This window comes from Sceloporus occidentalis, unplaced genomic scaffold (genome assembly GCF_023333645.1).
Source record: "Sceloporus occidentalis isolate IW3139 unplaced genomic scaffold, rSceOcc1.0.p SCAF_3, whole genome shotgun sequence".
Classification (NCBI taxonomy): domain Eukaryota; kingdom Metazoa; phylum Chordata; class Lepidosauria; order Squamata; family Phrynosomatidae; genus Sceloporus; species Sceloporus occidentalis.
The window spans coordinates 163,688,478-163,707,921 of record NW_028316983.1 but is presented as its reverse complement, the minus strand read 5'-3'; the positions used below and the strand labels follow the sequence as shown (position 1 = coordinate 163,707,921).

Sequence of the window (19,444 nt, the reverse complement as noted above, 5' to 3'; positions counted from 1 at the left end):
TTACCATGTTTCTTCCAAGCTCTGTTCAATGACAATGCTGACAATGGAGACAAAAACAAAACCCTGGGGGTGATTAGTGGGATTTCATGAAGTGGCATAACCCTTTTGTTTGGGCAAACTATCTAAACTTATGGACTTAAAGTTTAGGCAATCTGACGTGAAATCAAAAGCTTTCATGGCTGGAGTCCATAGTTTTTTGTGGGGTTTTTGGGCTATGTGGCCATGACATCAGAAACAAACTCTTCCAGAACATGGCCACATAGTCCGAAAACCCCACAAAATTCTTTAGGCAGTCTGTCCCTCTCTCTTTCACTTTGAAGCTGTTTTACTGCCTATGTAATGATAGGTGGAGCTGCAAAGTGGGTGGGCTCAGTGTCCCCCTAAGATTTAGCTAACTGGGGAGATGCGGAGAGTACTGGAGAACCAACTGCATTGGCAGATAGATGCCACTGTGTGGGATGGCACTGTAGAGGACTTTTCCACAGGACAATGTATTCCAGAAGGTGGTACTATGTTCCCAGGGATGCTCTTAGCTGTTGGTTCCCTGCGCTTCTGAGCAACAGCTTAAATGACGACTGAGTTGCACATCTGAAATATATGCACCCTTTTTTTGCTCTTGGCAGTTGTTTGAAAACTTAGCATTTCCCTACTGTTAGCAGTTCTCCATTTAAAACCTAAGCAATATTTCATAGATCACCCCAAATATCATAGAAGTATAATGTTACAGGGTAGAGAAGTATTACTTGTAATTATTGCATACCATGAGGAGGACAGTAGGTGAGGCTGTTTTGTAGATATCTTGGTGATTTGCAATAGATCACCAAAGTTTTCTTACTTCTGATGTTTAACATTACTGTAACAAGTCCAATCCACTTTTTGTAAATTTGGCTGATGATATATAAAAAAAAACTTGTTTGTGGCATTGGAATCAACCTTTGTCTGGAGACTACTTTTGCACCTGGTTTTAAGCTGATGGACTGGAGGTTCTAGTGAAAAGTGAAGTATATCTTAAAACATTAACATGTGCTCACCTTGTCTCTAGAAAAACTTGTTGAAGACAAACATGATTCTGCATGGCCTATGAACTATAACAAGCCTTTTCATCTTTGTGAGAAAGCTGAAGAAGAAGAAGTTCTGCCTTATATTGACCAATTTGAGAAGGATGTTCAAAGTGAGATTATTCTCCTTGGCAACTCTCTACTGGAACAGGTCAGAATGAAGTACCAACAATAAATTTCTTTACTCCATAACTGGACTTTTCCACATAAGACTGCAGCAAAAGTGCTTTTGCAGTTTCCTGAATGTCTGTGGGTTTATCTCCACTGTCCAGAATACTCCAGGCTGCCCCAGAGAATTCTGGCTCTGAATTACCTTTGCTCTCTACAGTAATGGCAGTGCTGCCTTCCCACACTATCAGGCACCATCACTGAGATCACAACAAGGTGCCCAGTCATGTTGTTGATGCTGGGCACCTCATTCTGACCTCTGATTGACTTGCACTGACAATGGCGGCCACATGTGAAGGAAGCTGTGTACCGTCACTGAAAAGAGAGCTGAAAAACTAATGTAAAAAGTAAGGTTTTAAAATTCAGGTTGTGGAGGGTAAAAGAAAGACAGAAAAATAGCAGTGATCCAGAGGGGAGAATATAAAGTTGAAGAGAGAAAGGATTTTGCATATTGAAGTATGTGAAGTCTGTTCTTTATGTGTGATTTGGGTGTAAACGTACTATTTGGGGATAAACATACTATTTAGGGAGGGGGATTTGATAAAATAAAGTTAACATTAGAAGTGATTTAGAGAAATGATTGGCTTGCCTTCTGATAAATGAAGCATCTTTAAGTGTGCAAGCTTTGGAGTCAAAGAGGTTCTGTGTTCTGAGGTTCTGAACTCAACCTTTGTCTTGGACTCAGATTCTTTAGAAAGTTTTCTTTCAGCTTTCCTTTCTAGGAAATGGGTGTTTTGTAACTGGCCATACCCATCATGACAGCTATATTGTGAGAGTGCCTGTAAAACTTTCTGAACTTTCCACTAGTCCTTAAAGGTTGGGACACTTTTGGTTTTGCTGTCTTCCCTACCATTGCCTGGCTACATTAGGAATTGCTCTCTTTCATAATACACACTGTTTTGCTCTGTTCATATTTACAAAACAAAAAGCCTTTGGAATATTTTATTATTTATTTGATGAATATTCTGTCAGACCCCATGCAGAACTTTGAGCAGATTACAACAGTTTCCATCAAATGTTAGTAGTCCTATCCTCAAAGGACTCACAGTCTAAATAAGTGATCTAGGGAATAAAAAAATACAAGTCAAATGTTAAAAATGTGTTGTAAACATTCCCTATATTAACATATTAACAGTCTTATTTTCTCTGTGTGACTTCTTACATAGTCAAAATAACACAAGAGGGAGCCTAAACATGATAGCTTTGTAAGCAAAATGCAACAATCTTAACTGAAAGAGAATTCTGCAAACCCTTTGTGAATAGTTGTTTTGTCACCTCTGTTGCAAGCTGAGAAAGATGAATTTTTATTTTCTCTAACCCTGTTCTGATAGTATGAATAATTACTAGGTTGTATCATTCTCATTTTATTTTCTTCTTCTGTGTTATGCTAGGGTCTGTTATCACTTTTCCCTACCAGTAATCTGTTTAGAGTCCTGGAGTTCTTGCGAGGAAGAATGTAGGCCCCTGAGATACTTTTTTTTTTTAAAAAAAATGCAACTTTATTGTTCTGTAGTTTTTTCCTTACCCAAGTCCATGGACCAGACTGCTCTAGCCTTTCCAGATGCCCAAGCAAAAACCTGAGGTGGACTTTATATACTTATTCCAGAGCATTGTAACAAACTAGGTCTGGATTAGGGAAAGGATCTCCCACAAGTTTTGGGATAAAAAGGAAATCTGGGGAAGCACAACTGGAAAAGTAGGAGAATGTTAGCCCTTTATACAGAAGGATTCAGACTAGCAGTTAAAGGCAGACTCCTTCAGTAGAATCTATGCAGATAAATCTGATCAGTCTCTAGCATGTTGCACTAAGGTGAAGAACACATGGGCAGGAAAAAGTGGCCTGAACCTGTTTTTTCCGAAAGCTGTTCGTAACCCCACTGTCTACACCAGTGACCCCCAATGCATACAGCCTGACCACATGGTGTGGCATCAAGCTATACTGCTGAGAAGTAGAAGTTGCTGGAGTCACAGTGGTTGACTGCCCAGTTACACTGGGCTTTAACGCCATGCATTGCCATCTATGATTACGCAAAGGGAAAGCTTGGGGGGAAATCTGAAATAGGATAAGAGCCATGCCCTATATTGTCTAAGCACTCACATTGCTCTAATGGCAAAAAGGAGATGAAGCATAATGAGAATCTTTGACTGGAATAATGCTTCCAACAAGAAAAGGAAAGGAAAGGAAAGGAAAGGAAAGGAAAGGAAAGGAAAGGAAAGGAAAGGAAAGGAAAGGAAAGGAAGTGGAAAAGCTAAATGGAAGAAAAAGCCACTCACCCTATAACCCCAAAATCATAGTGAGGACCAAACATGAGTATTTGCTCTCAACAGTAGCAAATGGATTTTCTCTTTCAACAGGCTTTGGGGTCATGGGGAAGTTGAAATGAGTCATCACTAAATTGTGGGGATGGAAGGAATATTTAAAAAAAATTTTTTTTAAAATGATTGAAAAATGAGATTCTCAAGTGTCAGGATCAGGAAACCCAGAGAAGGAGAATCCTAGAGGTGCAAGAATCTTCACAGTTTGAGTTTATTCAGTGTGAAAAATGCACATAGGTTTTGTGTGCAGAAAACAGCATGTTCAGCACAAAAAAATTAAAAATAACATTTCTGTAGAGAAAGCAAATTTCGTGCACAAAAAGGAGCATTTTTTGTGGAGAAAATAACATTTTGGCTGTTTCCCGTGCAAGTAATGTGCTTTTGAACAAAAAAGGAGTCTGAAACTACAAATAGTCTTCAAAAATGGCATGGTTTTTGATGAATTCTTTTTGCACTAAAGTGAAAAATTTTATTTGAAAATTGCATAGTTTTTATGACATTTTTGCACTGAAGAGAAAAATTGTGAAATTTTTTATTCTTGTCTGCAAGAGTGAAATTTATGAAGATTTATATCCCTAATAAGTAGGTAGCATCTACTGATCTGCAGTGCAAGCAGAAATACCTGTCTGCAACTGTTTATTTTTGTATTGTTTTCTCTGCTGCTTATGTTACTTTTTTGAAGAGACAGGAAGACATTATAAGACAGTAGTATATTTTTATAAGACACAAATAAAATGGAGATAATTGATGGGACTGCTAACACAGAAGTAAATTCTAGATTACAAGAATCGCTGGATCCAGTGCAAAGGGATCTTATAGCACCTTTGAAAGATGTTGTAGCATAAGCTTTTGTAGACTTGGTCTACTTCCTCAGATGAACGGAGTGATCTGGATGTAATGTTAACATACACTGTCCTAAGATAATTATAGAAGAAAAGAGAAAACTATTATCTTGTTTATAATAATTCTAAGAGGGAATGGAATCATGCTGTCAAGGGAAAATTCCCTGATTGCAGGACTTGGCTCCGAATCTCAAGAACTGGGACTTCTTCTTCAGTCCTCAGGGGGCAGAATCTCAGAATGTGAGCACCACTTTGTAAATATCTCTCTCTCTTTCTCTCTCTCTGTGTGTGTGTGTGTGTGTGTGAATACATACATATTACCATGCGTTCCTTGCACTTCTCTCATCCCCTTCACAAACATCAGTAGGGGCTACTAATATCAGGGATTACACTCTGAAATCTCAAGGCCAGAGATGTTCCTGACCTGACAAATGTACAGATGGGTGTTGGACTGAGACTTCTAGTGTTCCTTACCACTCACTAGGGATTCTAGAAGGTGTACTCCAACAACATTTGAAGGGGCACATAATTTCCATTCCTGACTTACAATGTAATCCTATGGAGATCTATTGAGAAGTCAGCATCATAAACGGCAAGGTGACTTATGTTTGTGCATAGGATTCTGGCCTAAACTTCCTTATAAATATCAGGTGCACCATCGTGTTATGAAATATAGCCATTATGATAAGATCCTCCTAATGGTACAGAGTTTCAAATATGATAGAAGTTTCAAATGCTTAGTTCACTGACTTGTTATGAAAGGATATATCAGAGATGTGTTTTATTTATTTATTTGGAGGAGAGTGGGGTCTTTTTTGATAGCTTTGAATCATAAGTTGAAGTAACAGCTAATTATTTTTACTTTAATTCTCACAGCATGCTCAATCACAATAGTTATTTGAATGTTTATAACGTCTTGTCTGTAACCATTGAATACATTTCCTTAACTGGCAAGGGAGAATTTGAATCCACATGTAATAGAACATATAGAATTTAATTAGCTCTTAATAGTCGCAAGTGGAAGAGATAATTATTTAATTGGGTTTTTACCTTTTTTGGTAGTCTTAATTGATTTGTCAGTTGCCTTCAGGTAGGGACTCAAAGGTATTATATTACTTACATGATACCTTGGGGGGTTCACTTACTACCTCCTGTCCCATTTGGTAGTCTGTCATATCCTACTCTGTTTGGACAAACCATGACTTACAATAGAAAGAAATGAGGAGAAAAAGCAATTAAGCTTTTGGTAGAATAGAAAGTATATCGTTCCACTTTTGACACAGAGGAATAGAGATGTGTGCATTCCATTTTCCTTGGACTAATCAATGTTGCCTCTGTGGTGCTACCAGACTCTCACAGTCTTTTGTATTCAGATAATCACCTAGCTGGGCAGATATATTCAATGTGTTTCACAATAAGTGTGGAATGTATTTCCTATATTTTACTAACCCTGTTATGTAATTCAGCCTAAATACCCTAAAGGCATCAGATCCGATCTTGGAAGCTAAGTAGGGTCAGCCCTGGCTATTACTTGAATGGAAGATGCCCAACAAGTACCAAGTACTTTAGGCTATATTTCAGAAAAGGTTACTGGCAAAGGCACCTTTGAGTATTTCTTGTCCAAAAAAATCCTATTCACGAGGTCACCATAAGTCAGCAGGTGACTTGAAGAAACACACACACACACACACACACACACACACACACACACACTGTTTATTGTTGAATTGTTGTATTAAAAGTGTGGATAGACGTTATTTGGGCAAGGTGCCTTTTTTTGTGGGTGGAGTGGGGTGGGGTATCAGTTCCATCAATGAAATAACCATGCTGAGTAAAGTCAGGATTGATTGTAAGAGACCAGGGGTTGTTTCCACATGTGGTCCCAGATCCTGGTTACATTTGAATCAAATTCACCCCTGGTTTAACACCATCAAAGATGAAGAAGTTATGCTATGGATAAAGACAACCTCTGACTAATCTCTCTCTCTTTTTCCCTCCTCTTCCCATTAAAAGAAAAACACAATTATATCCAGTCCAGACATAATATCTGTCACTGGGCAAGCAATTATTTTGGATTGGTGATGCTGAATTATTATTATTTTTTTTGTAAAGAGTAACATTTGATATGTATATCCCCAGAGTCCAGTTTTCAGAGTTTATTAAGTTTTTATAGCATTCAAAGAAGCTTGCTTTGGAATTTGAATGCCATCGCTAATTCAGAAATGACAACAACAACAACCAAGCAAGTTATTTTATGATCCTTTGTATCCGTACTGCTTGCTCTCAAGGCAGGTTGAACACCCATGGACCGTCCACACCACATGGCATCAAGCCATGCTGCACAGCAACCCACTTACTTCCTTTTTCCTGCTCAGATGCCATTCTATTGGAATCCTGCCATTATGACCAGCCACACAGGCGCACGTGTAATGCATCACCTGGACAATGTGTCGGCAAATCAGTGTGTCCAGTGATAAACTAGCAAAGCACAATCTTGGAGGCTCCCCATACATGCCCCTTTTACCCCCCAACCTTCACCTCATGCCCCTTGTTGGGCTGTCTGGTTTGTGTATTTTGTAATTACATAGAATTATAGAGTTGGAAGAGACCACAAGGGCCATACAGTCCAACTCCCTGCCATGCAGGAAATCACGATCAAAGCATCCCCAACAGAGGCATCCAGCCTCTGTTTAAAGACCTCCAAGGAAGGAGACCCCACCACGCTCAGACGGAGTGTGTTCCACTGTTCAAAATCTCTTACGGACAGAAGTTTCTTCCTAGTATTGAGATGGAATATCTGTTGTTGGAGCTTGCATCCATTGTTCTGTGTTCTGGCCTCTGGAGCAGCAGAAAACAAGCTTGCTCCATCTTCAATGTGACACCCCTTCAAATATTTAAAGAGGGCTATCATATCACCTCTTAACCATCTCTTCCTCAGGCTGAACATACCCAGCTCCCTAAGTCTTTCCTCATAAAGCATGGTTTCCAGACCCTTCATCATTTTAGTTGCCCTCCTCTGGACATGCTCCAATTTGTCAACATCCTTTTTGAATTGTGGTCCCCAGAACTGGACACAGTATTCTAGGTGAGGCCTGACCAAGGCAGAATAGAGTGGCATTATTACTTCCCTTAATTTAGACACTATACTTTTATTGATGCAGCCTAGCATCGCATTGGCATTTTTAGCTGCCGCATCACACTGTTGACTCATGTTCAATTTGCGGTCTACTAGGACTCCTAGATCCCTTTCACACATAGTCTTCTTAAACCAGGTGTCCCCTATCCTATATCTGTGCCTTTAATTTTTCTGCCCTAAGTGCAGTACCTTACATTTCTCTGTGTTGAAATTCATTTTGTTAGCTTTAGCCCAGCTTTCTAATCTAGGTCATTTTGAATTTTGATCCTGTCCTCTGGGGTATTAACTATTCCTCCTAATTCGGTGTCACCTGCAAATCTGAACAGCATGCCCCCTATACTTTCATCTAAGTCATTGATAAAGATGTTGAATAGCATATGGCCCAGGACAGAACATCCATTGCATTATTGGCCATCGTGTTTTCCCTTTGCTGCGGTCCTGTTTATATGCTGGTGCGATGATGTGCATTTTCCACCTTGACTTGGAATATCCCATCTTCTCTTTGCTCTAGTTTTTAGCCCCGGGGTGCAGCTTTGTTTTGCTTCCCATCCACTTTCACCTCATGCGTCAGCTAAACAGCCACTCTTCAAAGCAGTTAGAAGCTGCTTTATTTGGCCAGTGTGGACTATGACCGAGAGGGAGAGGGAGAGGGAGAGGGAGAGGGAGATTGATTGATTGATTGATGGATTGGCTGGTGAAAATCTGCCTGCTAGTGAGCTTGGCTGGTACAAAAATTTAGCCTTTTTTTTTTTTTTTTTTTTTTTTTTGAGAATGCACTTAGGGATAAAGCACATCCCTAAAATAAAAGAGCATTTTCAATGGATTTTTGGTACTGTAATATGTGGTAATACGTTAATACTAAGATAATAGGACACGTTGTTTCTTTCCTTTCCTTTTTTCAAAAAGTGTGTGTGTAGGGGGGAGTCTGGAAGCAGTTGGAGACAATGCTTTCATGTCCAAGTGTTTTGATGATGGAATTTTTAGATCACTGAATACTGTAAAAATATTCTTCATCTGGAATATCTGGTTATTATCACTGGTACAATGTTAAACTGTCTGGTTGTTGGCAAGTATGCAGCTGTCAGGCTGTGTTTGAATGAATACTCAGTGGAGCCATATCATGGAAAGCATTTGATTCATTTATCCGGCTACAGCTTTGTGTGTGTTCTTTCTCACTTTGATTCTCTCTCATTCATGTATGTTATATTAATTTCCAATCAGTTGTTAGTTACTCCACTAAGGGCTAGTGTAGAAGTAACATGATACATGTAATTGTGACAGCTTTATTGGCTAAAACTGCCCATCGGAGATGGATGGGCTGCTTTGGATCAAGGCTATGGTGCTTTCTCACATGCAAGAGGTATCCCTTGTTCCTGACCCCATATTCCTCTTCTATAGTGAACTATGACAGGAAAAGGGATCTTAAATTGTAGACATGCTGAAGAATGAAGTTAATCTTACATATTCCAGATCAATCTCTGTAACATGGCTGCTTTAAAAAAAAGAATGGGAGGATCAAAGCTTGCAAAAAATATTTTTTGCACTACAACTCCCAGAATTCCTCAAACTTTATGGCCATTGAGCAAAATCTTCTAATGTCTGGTTCCAAAATCTGCAGAGCCTTTTTCCACTGAATATAAATAGACCTCCCCAAGCCCTGCAAAAAGCCTGAACCACGGCAAACTGCATGTGTCCGGATCACATTCTATTCAATTTGAATGAGGGATATTTTAATTGTGTAGGTTAGCCCCGCTGTCAGCTACCCCTAGTTTTTACTGTATGGTTTAAAAGTTTTTAAAGGTTTTATTGCTTTACACTCGTAGCTAATGTTTTATTGTATCTGTTTTTATTGTGAAGTGTTTTGGGGTTTGTTTTTAAATGAAGAGAAGTATACCAATGATGAAAACTAGAAAGAAAAAAAGGAAGGAAGGAATCATAGAATCGTAGAGTTGGAAGAGACCACAAGGGCCATCCAGTCCAACCCCCTGTCATGGAAGAAAATACGGCTCTTTTGAACAAACCCATTTTCTTTTGATCTACATATGATATATCAAAAATTCGTATTAAAAATAAAATAAACCCAACATGACTAATCACTTCAGTAATTCTACCACATGTTTGAGCAATTAAGAAATAAGCAGTGGGGGATCAAAATAATAACCCTGCCACTGAAAGACATCAGAGACATAGTTGAAACTGAGCAGACCTTCTATGGGAGAACATCCTTTCAGTGATCACCTCAGAGTTATATAAATCCTCTTAAAACTCATTGTATTTGATGAGAAGGATAGAGATATTGTTTTCCAATATCTCACTCACCCGGTTATACCAATTCTCTCCTTATCTTCAAGTCATTGCTGAGGCCGTTTTTTCTACCAGAGCAAGGTTTTTCCAAACTCAATCCTATCCTTGTTGCTCTGAATTCAACATGGTCTTGAAGCGGGTAAGAATAGGAGAAGACACAGGAGGTAAATATGGTGAAAGTTCTGGAAACCATGCCTTACGAGAAGCAGCTTAGGGAGTTCAGTATGTTTTGCCTGGAAAACAGAAGGTTAAGGGGTGACATGATAGCCATGTTTAAATATTTGAAAGGATGTCCTAATGAGGATGGAGCATGCTTGTTTTCTGTTGCTCCACAGGGCAATGGATTCATGTTACGGGAAAAGATATTCCACCTAAACTTTAGAAGAACTTTCTGATGGTAAGAGCTGTTCAACAGTGGAACATGCTGCCTCCGAGAATGGTGGAATATCCTTCTTTGAAGGTTTTTGAATAGAGGCTGGATGGCCCTCTATTGGGGATGCTTTGATTGAGAGTTGCTACATGGCAGGGGGTTGGACTGGATGGCCCTTGTGGTCTTTACCAAACCTATGATTCTATGAAATAATGTTTTCTCTGTAGCAATAAAAATTTGTTTGAGAAGGAAATAGAGATTCTTCTCATTTTGAACATATGTTCTGGTTTTGTTTGTTTGTTTTGTAGGATGCATTTTCAGAAACTTATTTCCCTTCCTTTTCTTGGACTTCAGGAGTGGGAAGAGGGAGTCCTGCAATCTCTAACAATGGTCCCTGCTCCATGTATTAGCAGGTGGACAGATTTAAACCCCCCCCCCCCCCACACACACATCGCAGCATTGTTCCCCAAGTTCCACATTTTTCTGCATGGAAATGACTTATTATTGTGTGCCTTCAAGACAATTCCAACTTATGGCAACCCTAAAGTCAGCCTATCATGGGGTTGCCTTGGCAAGATTTATTCAGAGGGGGACACCCAGTGGGTTTGCATGGCTGAGCAAGGATTTGAACCCTGGTTTCCAGACTGAGGTTCACCATTCAAACTGCTACACCATGCTGGCTGTCATGGGAATGACTAGCCATTCATCTATAAAATAAAAATGAATGAGGCCCAATGAAATAATGCCCTCTCCAATTGCCATTCATCCTAACAGGGAAAGTTTATTGGTAAGCATGGAAGTTACCCATGCAGTGGGATGAGGTTTGATTCATGACTATGGTGTGTACTGCAGTCCCAATTCTGTTCTGTCACCTCTCACGTTTTCTATTACTTTTTTTTAACACTTCAGAAATGCTTTTACTTTTAAATCTGTGAATTACAATGATGCTGTAAATATTACCTTTTGTTTGGTATTTTACGAAAACTGCTTCGCATTATATATTACAGATGGATGGATAGATATATGTAGGTGGTCTTTAGAACAGTAATATTTAAATATATTCTTTATACAGTTTGAAAAATTTCAAACATTCTTCCTCTAGGATATAAAACATAAAGACATATTCCAGTATACAAAGAAGATTGGCAGAAGACTTCCCAAAATATTCCAAAGGTATGCATTAGCAACAGAATTTCCTCCTTTTCTCAACACTTTCTCCATGATGTTTTGAAAGTGACTGAAACTGTCAATGACATTACCTTAAAACTAAGGTGCAACTTCCAGATTGCTTTGACAGGACTTCTATATCTTTTTCCAAGAAGTTGTGGATACTTTTTACATACAAAAACCTAGTTGCTGACATTTGTTCTTCACTACCCTCCCAATTCCTTCTTTTCCTTACATATCAGTGAGGCTACCATGCAGCCTTGGCTAGCAAGATTAAGCTTAAACATTTGACAAAAATCTGATGTAGAAGATTTCAAATCACACAAACTATAAACTGTTTCTCTTGTGAGTTAACATGTCATTTTGCTTTATTCTTTAAATCATTATTCTTTAAAAATTAGATTTTCAAAGTGAAGGGAATTTAATGTCTATTTGCAATTCAAAGAAGATAATAATAATAATAATACATTTTATTTGTATACCGCTTTTCCTTAGATCAAAGCGGTTTAGAGACCAATGAAACCGTTACAACATCTCATAAAGTAGAAAAAATGCAAAATACAAATTATATAAAATCTAAAAAACAATCATTCAAGAGAGTAAGGCAGAGAGTCAATGGGATTGGGAGTGCATAACTTCATTTTTCAGCAGGGAAGGCTAGACAGAAGAGGAAGGTTTTAAGCCTCTTTTAAAATGTTTCCAGGGGGGTCACAAGACGGAGCTCCTCGGGAAGACCATTCCAGATTTGTGGGGCCGCCACTGAAAAGGTCATCCGGGATGTAACAACGTATTTGGAAGATGGAATTTCCAACAGGTTCTTCCCGGATGTCCTAAGTGTGCGGGGCGGATTATATAGGGAAATGCGGTCCCTCAAGTAACTCAGGCCCAAGCCATGTAGGGCTTTATAGGTGATAACCAACACCTTGTATTGCGCTCGGAAGCGAATAGGCAGATGTTTCCTTGGAATCCAGCATGTCTCCTTCCTTGACTTTGAAAACCTACCCGTGACCACATGGCCAAAGGGGAAGGTGCCAGCCTGCAGATAGCCCTGCCTACCATCTGAACTAAGACCAGATACAGAAAATACAGGCCTATGACTAACATCATCAATTTCTTTTTCCTGTTTGCTTGATGAAGAAGCCAGTGTGACTTAGAAAGCTTGCAACATGCAATTGTGCATTTTGGTTGGTCCTATCAAGGTATCATTGTTTGGATGTTATTGAATTTGCTATATGGCCAACATGGCTACCTGTAGATGTTTTGTAGATGGTCTGGTTGCAATGATTTTGTGTTTGGGACTGTGCTGATAACAATAGACCAGAAATACTACATTTAGCTGAACCTAAATTGGTTTTCTACCTCTGTCTTTGGTCGTTTAAAGAAGCAGACTTTTTTGCTTGCTTGTTTGTAGAAATCAAATACAGTCTAATCCCATATAGCTGAAGGTATTTGCCATTTGCTCTCATAAAGAAAGAAAGAATGAGATTTTTTTTTTCTAGAGGTATCTGCTAGGTTTTTGCCAGTAGGTAAAGATGTGCTTTTTAAAATTGTTGGTTCCCACAGAGAAAAAGGAGTAGTTTAACCATATTTCCTCACTGCATGAATTTTTTTTAAGTCACTATAGGGAGGAGAAAATTTCCTTTCCCCAGACCCTTTTCCAGGACTCCCTTATAACCAAGTAGTAACTGGCAGGAGGGTAAGGGATGGAGATAAGTATGGAGAATCACCCATTGATTGCTGTGGTAGCCTTTGATAGATTTGCCTATCCCAGCTATCTCTCCATCTTCTCCCACCAGAAAGGCTGACACAAGGGATGGGGGCAGGCAAGTGAGGATGATCACCTGTTGGCGGCCCTTCATAGCCAATGCATGCCAAGTTGACATCATTATCGGCTCCTATGGAGTCCTGGTGTATGATGTCATTAGGATCTACTGGCGGTGACCCTCACTCTCCTACATCTGCTGTCCTGACAGCCACTCCATAGCCATATAATGGAGGAGGAGAAAGTGAGGCTGGGCTGGGTGGGGATTGTAGTCCTCAAGGCTATTTAAGAACTGGGAGAAAATGAAAGAGGAGTGTGTGGAGAAATCTCCTTGTCACGGCTTTTTTAACACTTATTTTCTCCCTCTTATCTTCAAATGTTCTTTGCATCCCTACCAGTAGGTGCTATCTTAGGGCTATTGTTAGCTGTGCAAATGGCACTATAGTGACACCTACTGATGTGAATGTAAGCACCGCACCTTAGTTACGTTCTACATACAACAGGAATAACACTGGAATAATTTGAAAGCTAAGTTTCATTTATATATCTTTTTTGGGGTAATAAGTACCTTTGTAATTACTTAGAGCAATTGGATGTTGCAAGGTGCTCACCTCCTATCCACATTGTTTTCATTTCAACAATCACAGCAAGTACAGCATTAGCCTGCCTTGTCTTCCATTACATCTTACTCTTCTAACTATATAAGTCATTAAAACTTAGTCACAGAATTATAGTCACATAGCAAGAGGAGTGAAGTTATCTTTGCCTATATTATAATTGTAATTGTACTTATATCTGTGCTACCAGCTTCAGGTACTTTTGTTTCAAGTAATCTTTGGCCTGTTACAGACGGGCGTAAAGTACGTCTTGGGGACGTACTAGGGTTAGGCAAAGTGTGTGCCTTACGCACACATCTAACCCAAGTTTGTCCCCAGGATGCACAAAATGGTGGCGCCCATTCCACACAGGGGCTGCCATTATGACGTCATGAACGCGCCGCCTCCAAATGGGGTGGCGCGGACGTGACGTTGTTGCACTGCACGAGGGCGCATAGAGCGCCCTTTCCATGGTGCGAGAAGGAGCTCCGAAACGGAGCTCCTTCCGCGATTTGCGTCGCTGGTGCAGCCTTTAGACAGCTGCGCAAGGGAAAAAGGGGCTGAGCGGCCCCTTTCTCCTCCTCCCCGCTGCCGTCGGGTGTCCTTGGGGCATGAAGCCCCAAGGACACCCCTTTCCAGGCCGTGGGGAAGCGGCCTTTTGCTGCTTCCCCACAGCCTGGAAAGAGGCGGATCAGGGCCTCGGAGGCTGCTGCTCTGGAAGGTGAGGCCCCGATCTAGCAGGAAAAGCAGCACCTACAGGCCGCCCCAAATGGGCGGTCTGTAAAGCGCCTTTGTTATGGAGAAAATCATAATTAAAACGACTAGTAATTCATTCCCTGTAAACAGAAGGGACAGATATTTGAGTCCAAAGAAGATACTTATTTAAACTAAAGTCTGCACTATCAGACCTTATTATTAACAGCCACTGAAAGATAATCAGTTATACTCACTATCTAACTTCCTGAGTCACTATTTATTTTTATTTTTTCTATAAGAGATGTTGTTGTGTGCCTTCAAGTCATTTCTGACTTATGGCACCTATTAAGACAAATTTACCATAGGATTTTCTTGGTGTAATTTGTTCAGAGTAGGTTTGCCTTTCCCTTCCTCTGAGTCTGAGAGAGTGTAGAGAGTAAAAAAACACACACATTAAAAACATAAAATCAAGCTGCTGGTCTAAGCAACCCAGTTTTAAAGCCTGAGCTACTTAGCTTTGGTTCTTTTTTTAAAAATCAGATTAATTTTTCTTTCACTTTTAATGAAAATGCAAAATAAAAAGAGAGTCGAAAACTGTTTTAAAGGACACTGGAGGGGCAGTAGTAAATGAGAGCTTAGCAATGCCATTGCATACATGGTTGTTGTTGTTGTTGTTGTTGTTGTTGTTGTTGTGTGCCTTCAATTTGTTTTTGACTTATGGTGACCCTAAGACTATCATGGGGTTTTCTTAGCAAGTTTCTCCAGAGAGGGTTTGCCATTGTTATCCTCTGAGGCTGAGAGAGTGTGACTTGCCCAAGATCTCCCAGTGGGTTTACATGGCCCAGCTGGGATTTAAATCCTGGTCTACAGAGTTCTAGTCCACCATTCAAACCACTACACCACATTGGCTCTGTATACATGTCTGTACATGCATCTACTCAGAAGTAAGTAAATGTGCTGAACAGTTAATGAAATTGTTTAGAGAAACAAGATTAATGGAAAAGCCATTTCATGAAATGGTTTCTTCTTGAATTACTGATTCAATATCATGATTTTATATATTTTTGGCCCAAATCAGTTTCTGCCCAGTCCTAATGTATCCTCATCTCCAACTTCTAGATGTGTGAAAAAGAGAGTGAGAGAAATGTTGTACCCCTAAAAGAGATCAAACAGAGTAATGAAAACTGTTTACCTTCATAATTGTGTAATAGCTGCTAATAAAGGCAATAGATACAGTAGTTTAAAAGTAATAAAATCCACAACAAAGTGTATTTAATTTTAAATTGAATTGCAAGCAAATGGGTGTCCTAATGAACCCTTGTGTCAATGGAGCTCTAACCAAATTAAGTGAAATAATTTCCATCATGAGCAAACTAAATAAGTACAAAGTTTCAAATCCAACCATTCTTCCTGGGAAAAGAGATTTTCTTAGATGATCCAGCTGCAGGAATTAAATGGTAACATTCATAATATAAGTTCCCTTATTTCCCTTTTTAGGGCAATTAGGTTAAGCTTTGTCTAACCTTCAGGTCAAGGAAGAAAGGGATGCCACAAAATCCTGAAGTGTTTATTTAAGGCACCTTTCATATACTTCTGTTAACTGAAACATTCTTTCTCTCCATCCTCCCCCAAAAAATTAAAATTAGAGACACACTTCATTGTTACACACACACACACACACGCATCTGTGTGTGTGTGTGTGCGCGCATGCGCGCATGCGCGCAATCATGACTTAGAATGGATTTTGGAGGTCTAAGCAGAGGCTGGATGGCCATCTGTCGTGGATGCTTTGACTGAGAGTTCCTGCATGGCAGGGGGTTGGACGGAATGGCCCTTGCGGTCCCTTCCAACTTTATGATTCTATGATTCTGTTATCATGCTACCACCTGCCTCATTCATTGAATTTTACCAGGGCTTTGGACACCATCATCTCCTGTTTGTAACCCTCCCTTGTTTTTCTTCATTCCCTCCATTTTCACTCCCCTTGTGATCAAAATAAATAAATAAATAAAACATAATGGATAAAAAGATGGTTAGCACAAGGAAAAGTTGTTTGGTAGAATCAGATCTCATAGCATGGAAACCACAGAACTTTTCAAATAGCAGGGACAAGACATCACCAGCCACTTGCTTTGGAGTACACTGTTTTTTCTTAGTTTAGTTTCTGTCCTCATAGTTGCTGTTGGGGGATTGGTTTTCTCAACAGCAATGACTTGTTATGAGCTATCAGTGTTGTAATCCAAGGTATTTGATGGTGGCTTGGTTCTGAGTTGGCAAGCCCCATTGCTTTATAAAAGACCTGCTACAGCTAGAAAGCTGCAAGAAATTGTTTTAGGTTATGAAGAAGTCCAGATATTTGAATTACAATTCTCAGTAACACAAGCAGCATGAGCTATGCTGGGAGATATAGGCTAACAGAATCTGGAAGGCTACATCATTCTCACCCCTGGATTAGATGAACATAGGTCTGAAACAGATGGCCATGAAGGGGCAACTAGATGCCACCCCTTTGAATGCTGGGTTGGGGCCATGGCAACCGCACACCATGCCCCCAACCCAGCTTTTTACAGGCACAAAAGGAAGCGGTGAAATGCCACTCCTTTTTGAGTTGACAAAACGCCGGCTTTTGCACAGCCACCATGGCTTAGCGGTGCTCCTGTGGCATGTGGCATATAAACATTGTGATGCCAGAGTGGTGCAAAGCTGCCCACCATGTGGTTGGGTGGGTGGCATGATGCTGGCTTGGGGGCAGTGTTAGAGCGTGCAGCGTCTAAACACTGCTCTCTGACACCACCCCAAGCTGGCACAAAGGGGCGGTCTGTTTTGCTCTTAGTCACTTACATTTTTGGATCCTAATTTGGTGTCCTGTTTCAGGGATTGTTCAGAATTTGCTACATAACTAATGAGGACACATTCCTTTGGAAGTGCTCTTTTTCACAGATTAGACAGCTTCTACTTATGGTACAGCATTTTGCCTCTTTGTGTGAATATGCACCACACAGTACTAGTAGTCTGATATCATATGAAACTGCAAGGAGAGGTCATCTGGAGTTTTGGGGTTTGGTATGACCAGCATGCTGATGTCATGCAACTCTATTTTTCCATCCCATCTGATTCCTAGGAACCTGTCTCTGTACTGAATCAGTGTCTGTTGTCAGTAATGGACTGGATAAGGGCAAACACATTGAAACTTAATCCAGATATGACAGAGGTGCTCCTAGTCAGTTGAAAGGCATATCAGGGAATAGGGACTTTGCCTGAGCTGAATGGGCATTTTGGATAAGGAAAAGTGAAAGCATAGACAGAAAGTAACTTCTGGTTTTGGGTGTTGTTGTTTTTTTAAATATAGGGACTATGAGTTTGCTTCTTCCTTGCCTCTTGTTTGCTCTCAGCCTTTGATATTGAGAGATATACTGGGCCTATACTGAAATATTATATCAATATAAAACAAAAAACATTAAAAATATCTAAGATGGTTTCATTGCCATATATCTACAGTATGCTAAGGAAAGAAGGACTTCCTATTCTGAATGGGATGATAACATTTTCTGAGGTTATTTTTGGGATTACAGTTTGCAGAATCCTCACCAATCAAGGCTGCAGGATACTGGAAGCTGTAGTCCAAATTATAATATGTCTAAAGCCCTGGGCTACTGCTGCTTGAACTTCATTTCCCATGTCTATAGAATACTGAATTCACTCAGATTCTAGTCTGAACTTTAACAAAGCAATCCAAGGTACAAAAATCTATTTTGGGAATAGGGTTCATCAGAGATAGCGTCTCTAAATTTGAGACTAAAACCAGGAGCAGATTCACCACCCAAGTGACCTGGAGATCACCAGCCTCCCTTGGCCTGCACTCCAGGGTCCTGCATTCAGGACCTCTATTGCCAGATGGGTGACTTTCTTTACATGCTGTGCTTTTGCTTCAGTGCCAGTCCTGTCCATCTGGTGATCAAGCTGGCTATTGCTATCTGGGTCCTGTGAGTAAAACCTCCTGGCCACGGTCTAGCCAACATGAGCTCATAGGGTTTGCTGGATTGTGGCCCCTGGTGTTTTGGCATCCATCCAGACTGATAAATATGAATGTGCGGTTAGATGCGATCCCATTTTTATTCCTTTGCCTCTGCTTAAAACTTAAACATTTCCCTACCTCAAATGTACAGCAACACTCCATCCACTGTTGCCTTTCTTGTATATATTTAAGGAATGCATTGAAATGCATGTGGATTTCAAGGGTCAACGCTTTCTTTAATTTATGCATTTTATTAACCCCCCCCCCTCTCCATTTGTCATCGAAGCAAGCCAGAAAGTCAGGCGCTGAAAGCAGCACCGAAAACCTGCCAAGAGAGGACTGAAGCCAAGTTGAGTAAACTTACAGGAGTGAATAATGATTCAAATGGCGGAGCAGCTCTTAGCTGGAAGGTGAGTCTTTTTTGTGGGTGTCTGTGTGAGAGAATGAGTGCTTTCTCCCCTTGAAAGAAACAGCAAAATGACTAGATCAATTATATTGACTCCCTCCCTTATATGAAATCCCTTCACTTTCCTATTTTATCTTTTAAAAAATTAGCATTTTAGCAAACTTAAATGTATGCAATCCCAACAGATGCAAGTATATGCTTAAACAGGAACATCTAAAAGCATTAAATGTGAATCATTTGGGCAAGGCTGGAGTTTTTCAAAACACTTTCTCAGCACTGGCCAAGCAAAGTCATTCCTGTAAGAGATGAGGAAAGGCAGCCCTGCCACCATGTAAATGAGACAAGCTTGAGATATGATGAATCTCCTATCTCCTTTTCCTACTCAACTGACACTCGCTTTGAGGGAAGGTTGTAAATGCAAGAGAGATTGTGGTATAATTCCTCAGACTGGCTTTTTTTGCCCCCCAGTCACTATTCGATTATCTTCCAAATTGCTGTGTTTCAGAGAGATAAAGATTTTTTATGGCTTGCTGACTTGAAACAACTAGAAGAGCCAGAAAGAGAGGAGGCTAACTGGCCATGCATAGTAATTCCATTGGTAAATGACA

The 19,444-nt window shown here is 40.1% G+C and overlaps 1 protein-coding gene across 1 annotated transcript in view; it reads left to right on the top strand.

Annotated features, from left to right (window-relative positions):
• Positions 1-19,444, top strand: part of LOC149317036 (uncharacterized) — a 197,839-nt gene that overhangs the window by 24,265 nt on the left and 154,130 nt on the right. Inside the window, exons 5-7 of the mRNA XM_089518806.1 lie at positions 1,043-1,209; positions 11,297-11,367; positions 18,717-18,840. Coding sequence (XP_089374932.1) covers positions 1,043-1,209; positions 11,297-11,367; positions 18,717-18,840 — 362 coding nt within the window. The remainder of the gene's footprint in view (positions 1-1,042; positions 1,210-11,296; positions 11,368-18,716; positions 18,841-19,444) is intronic.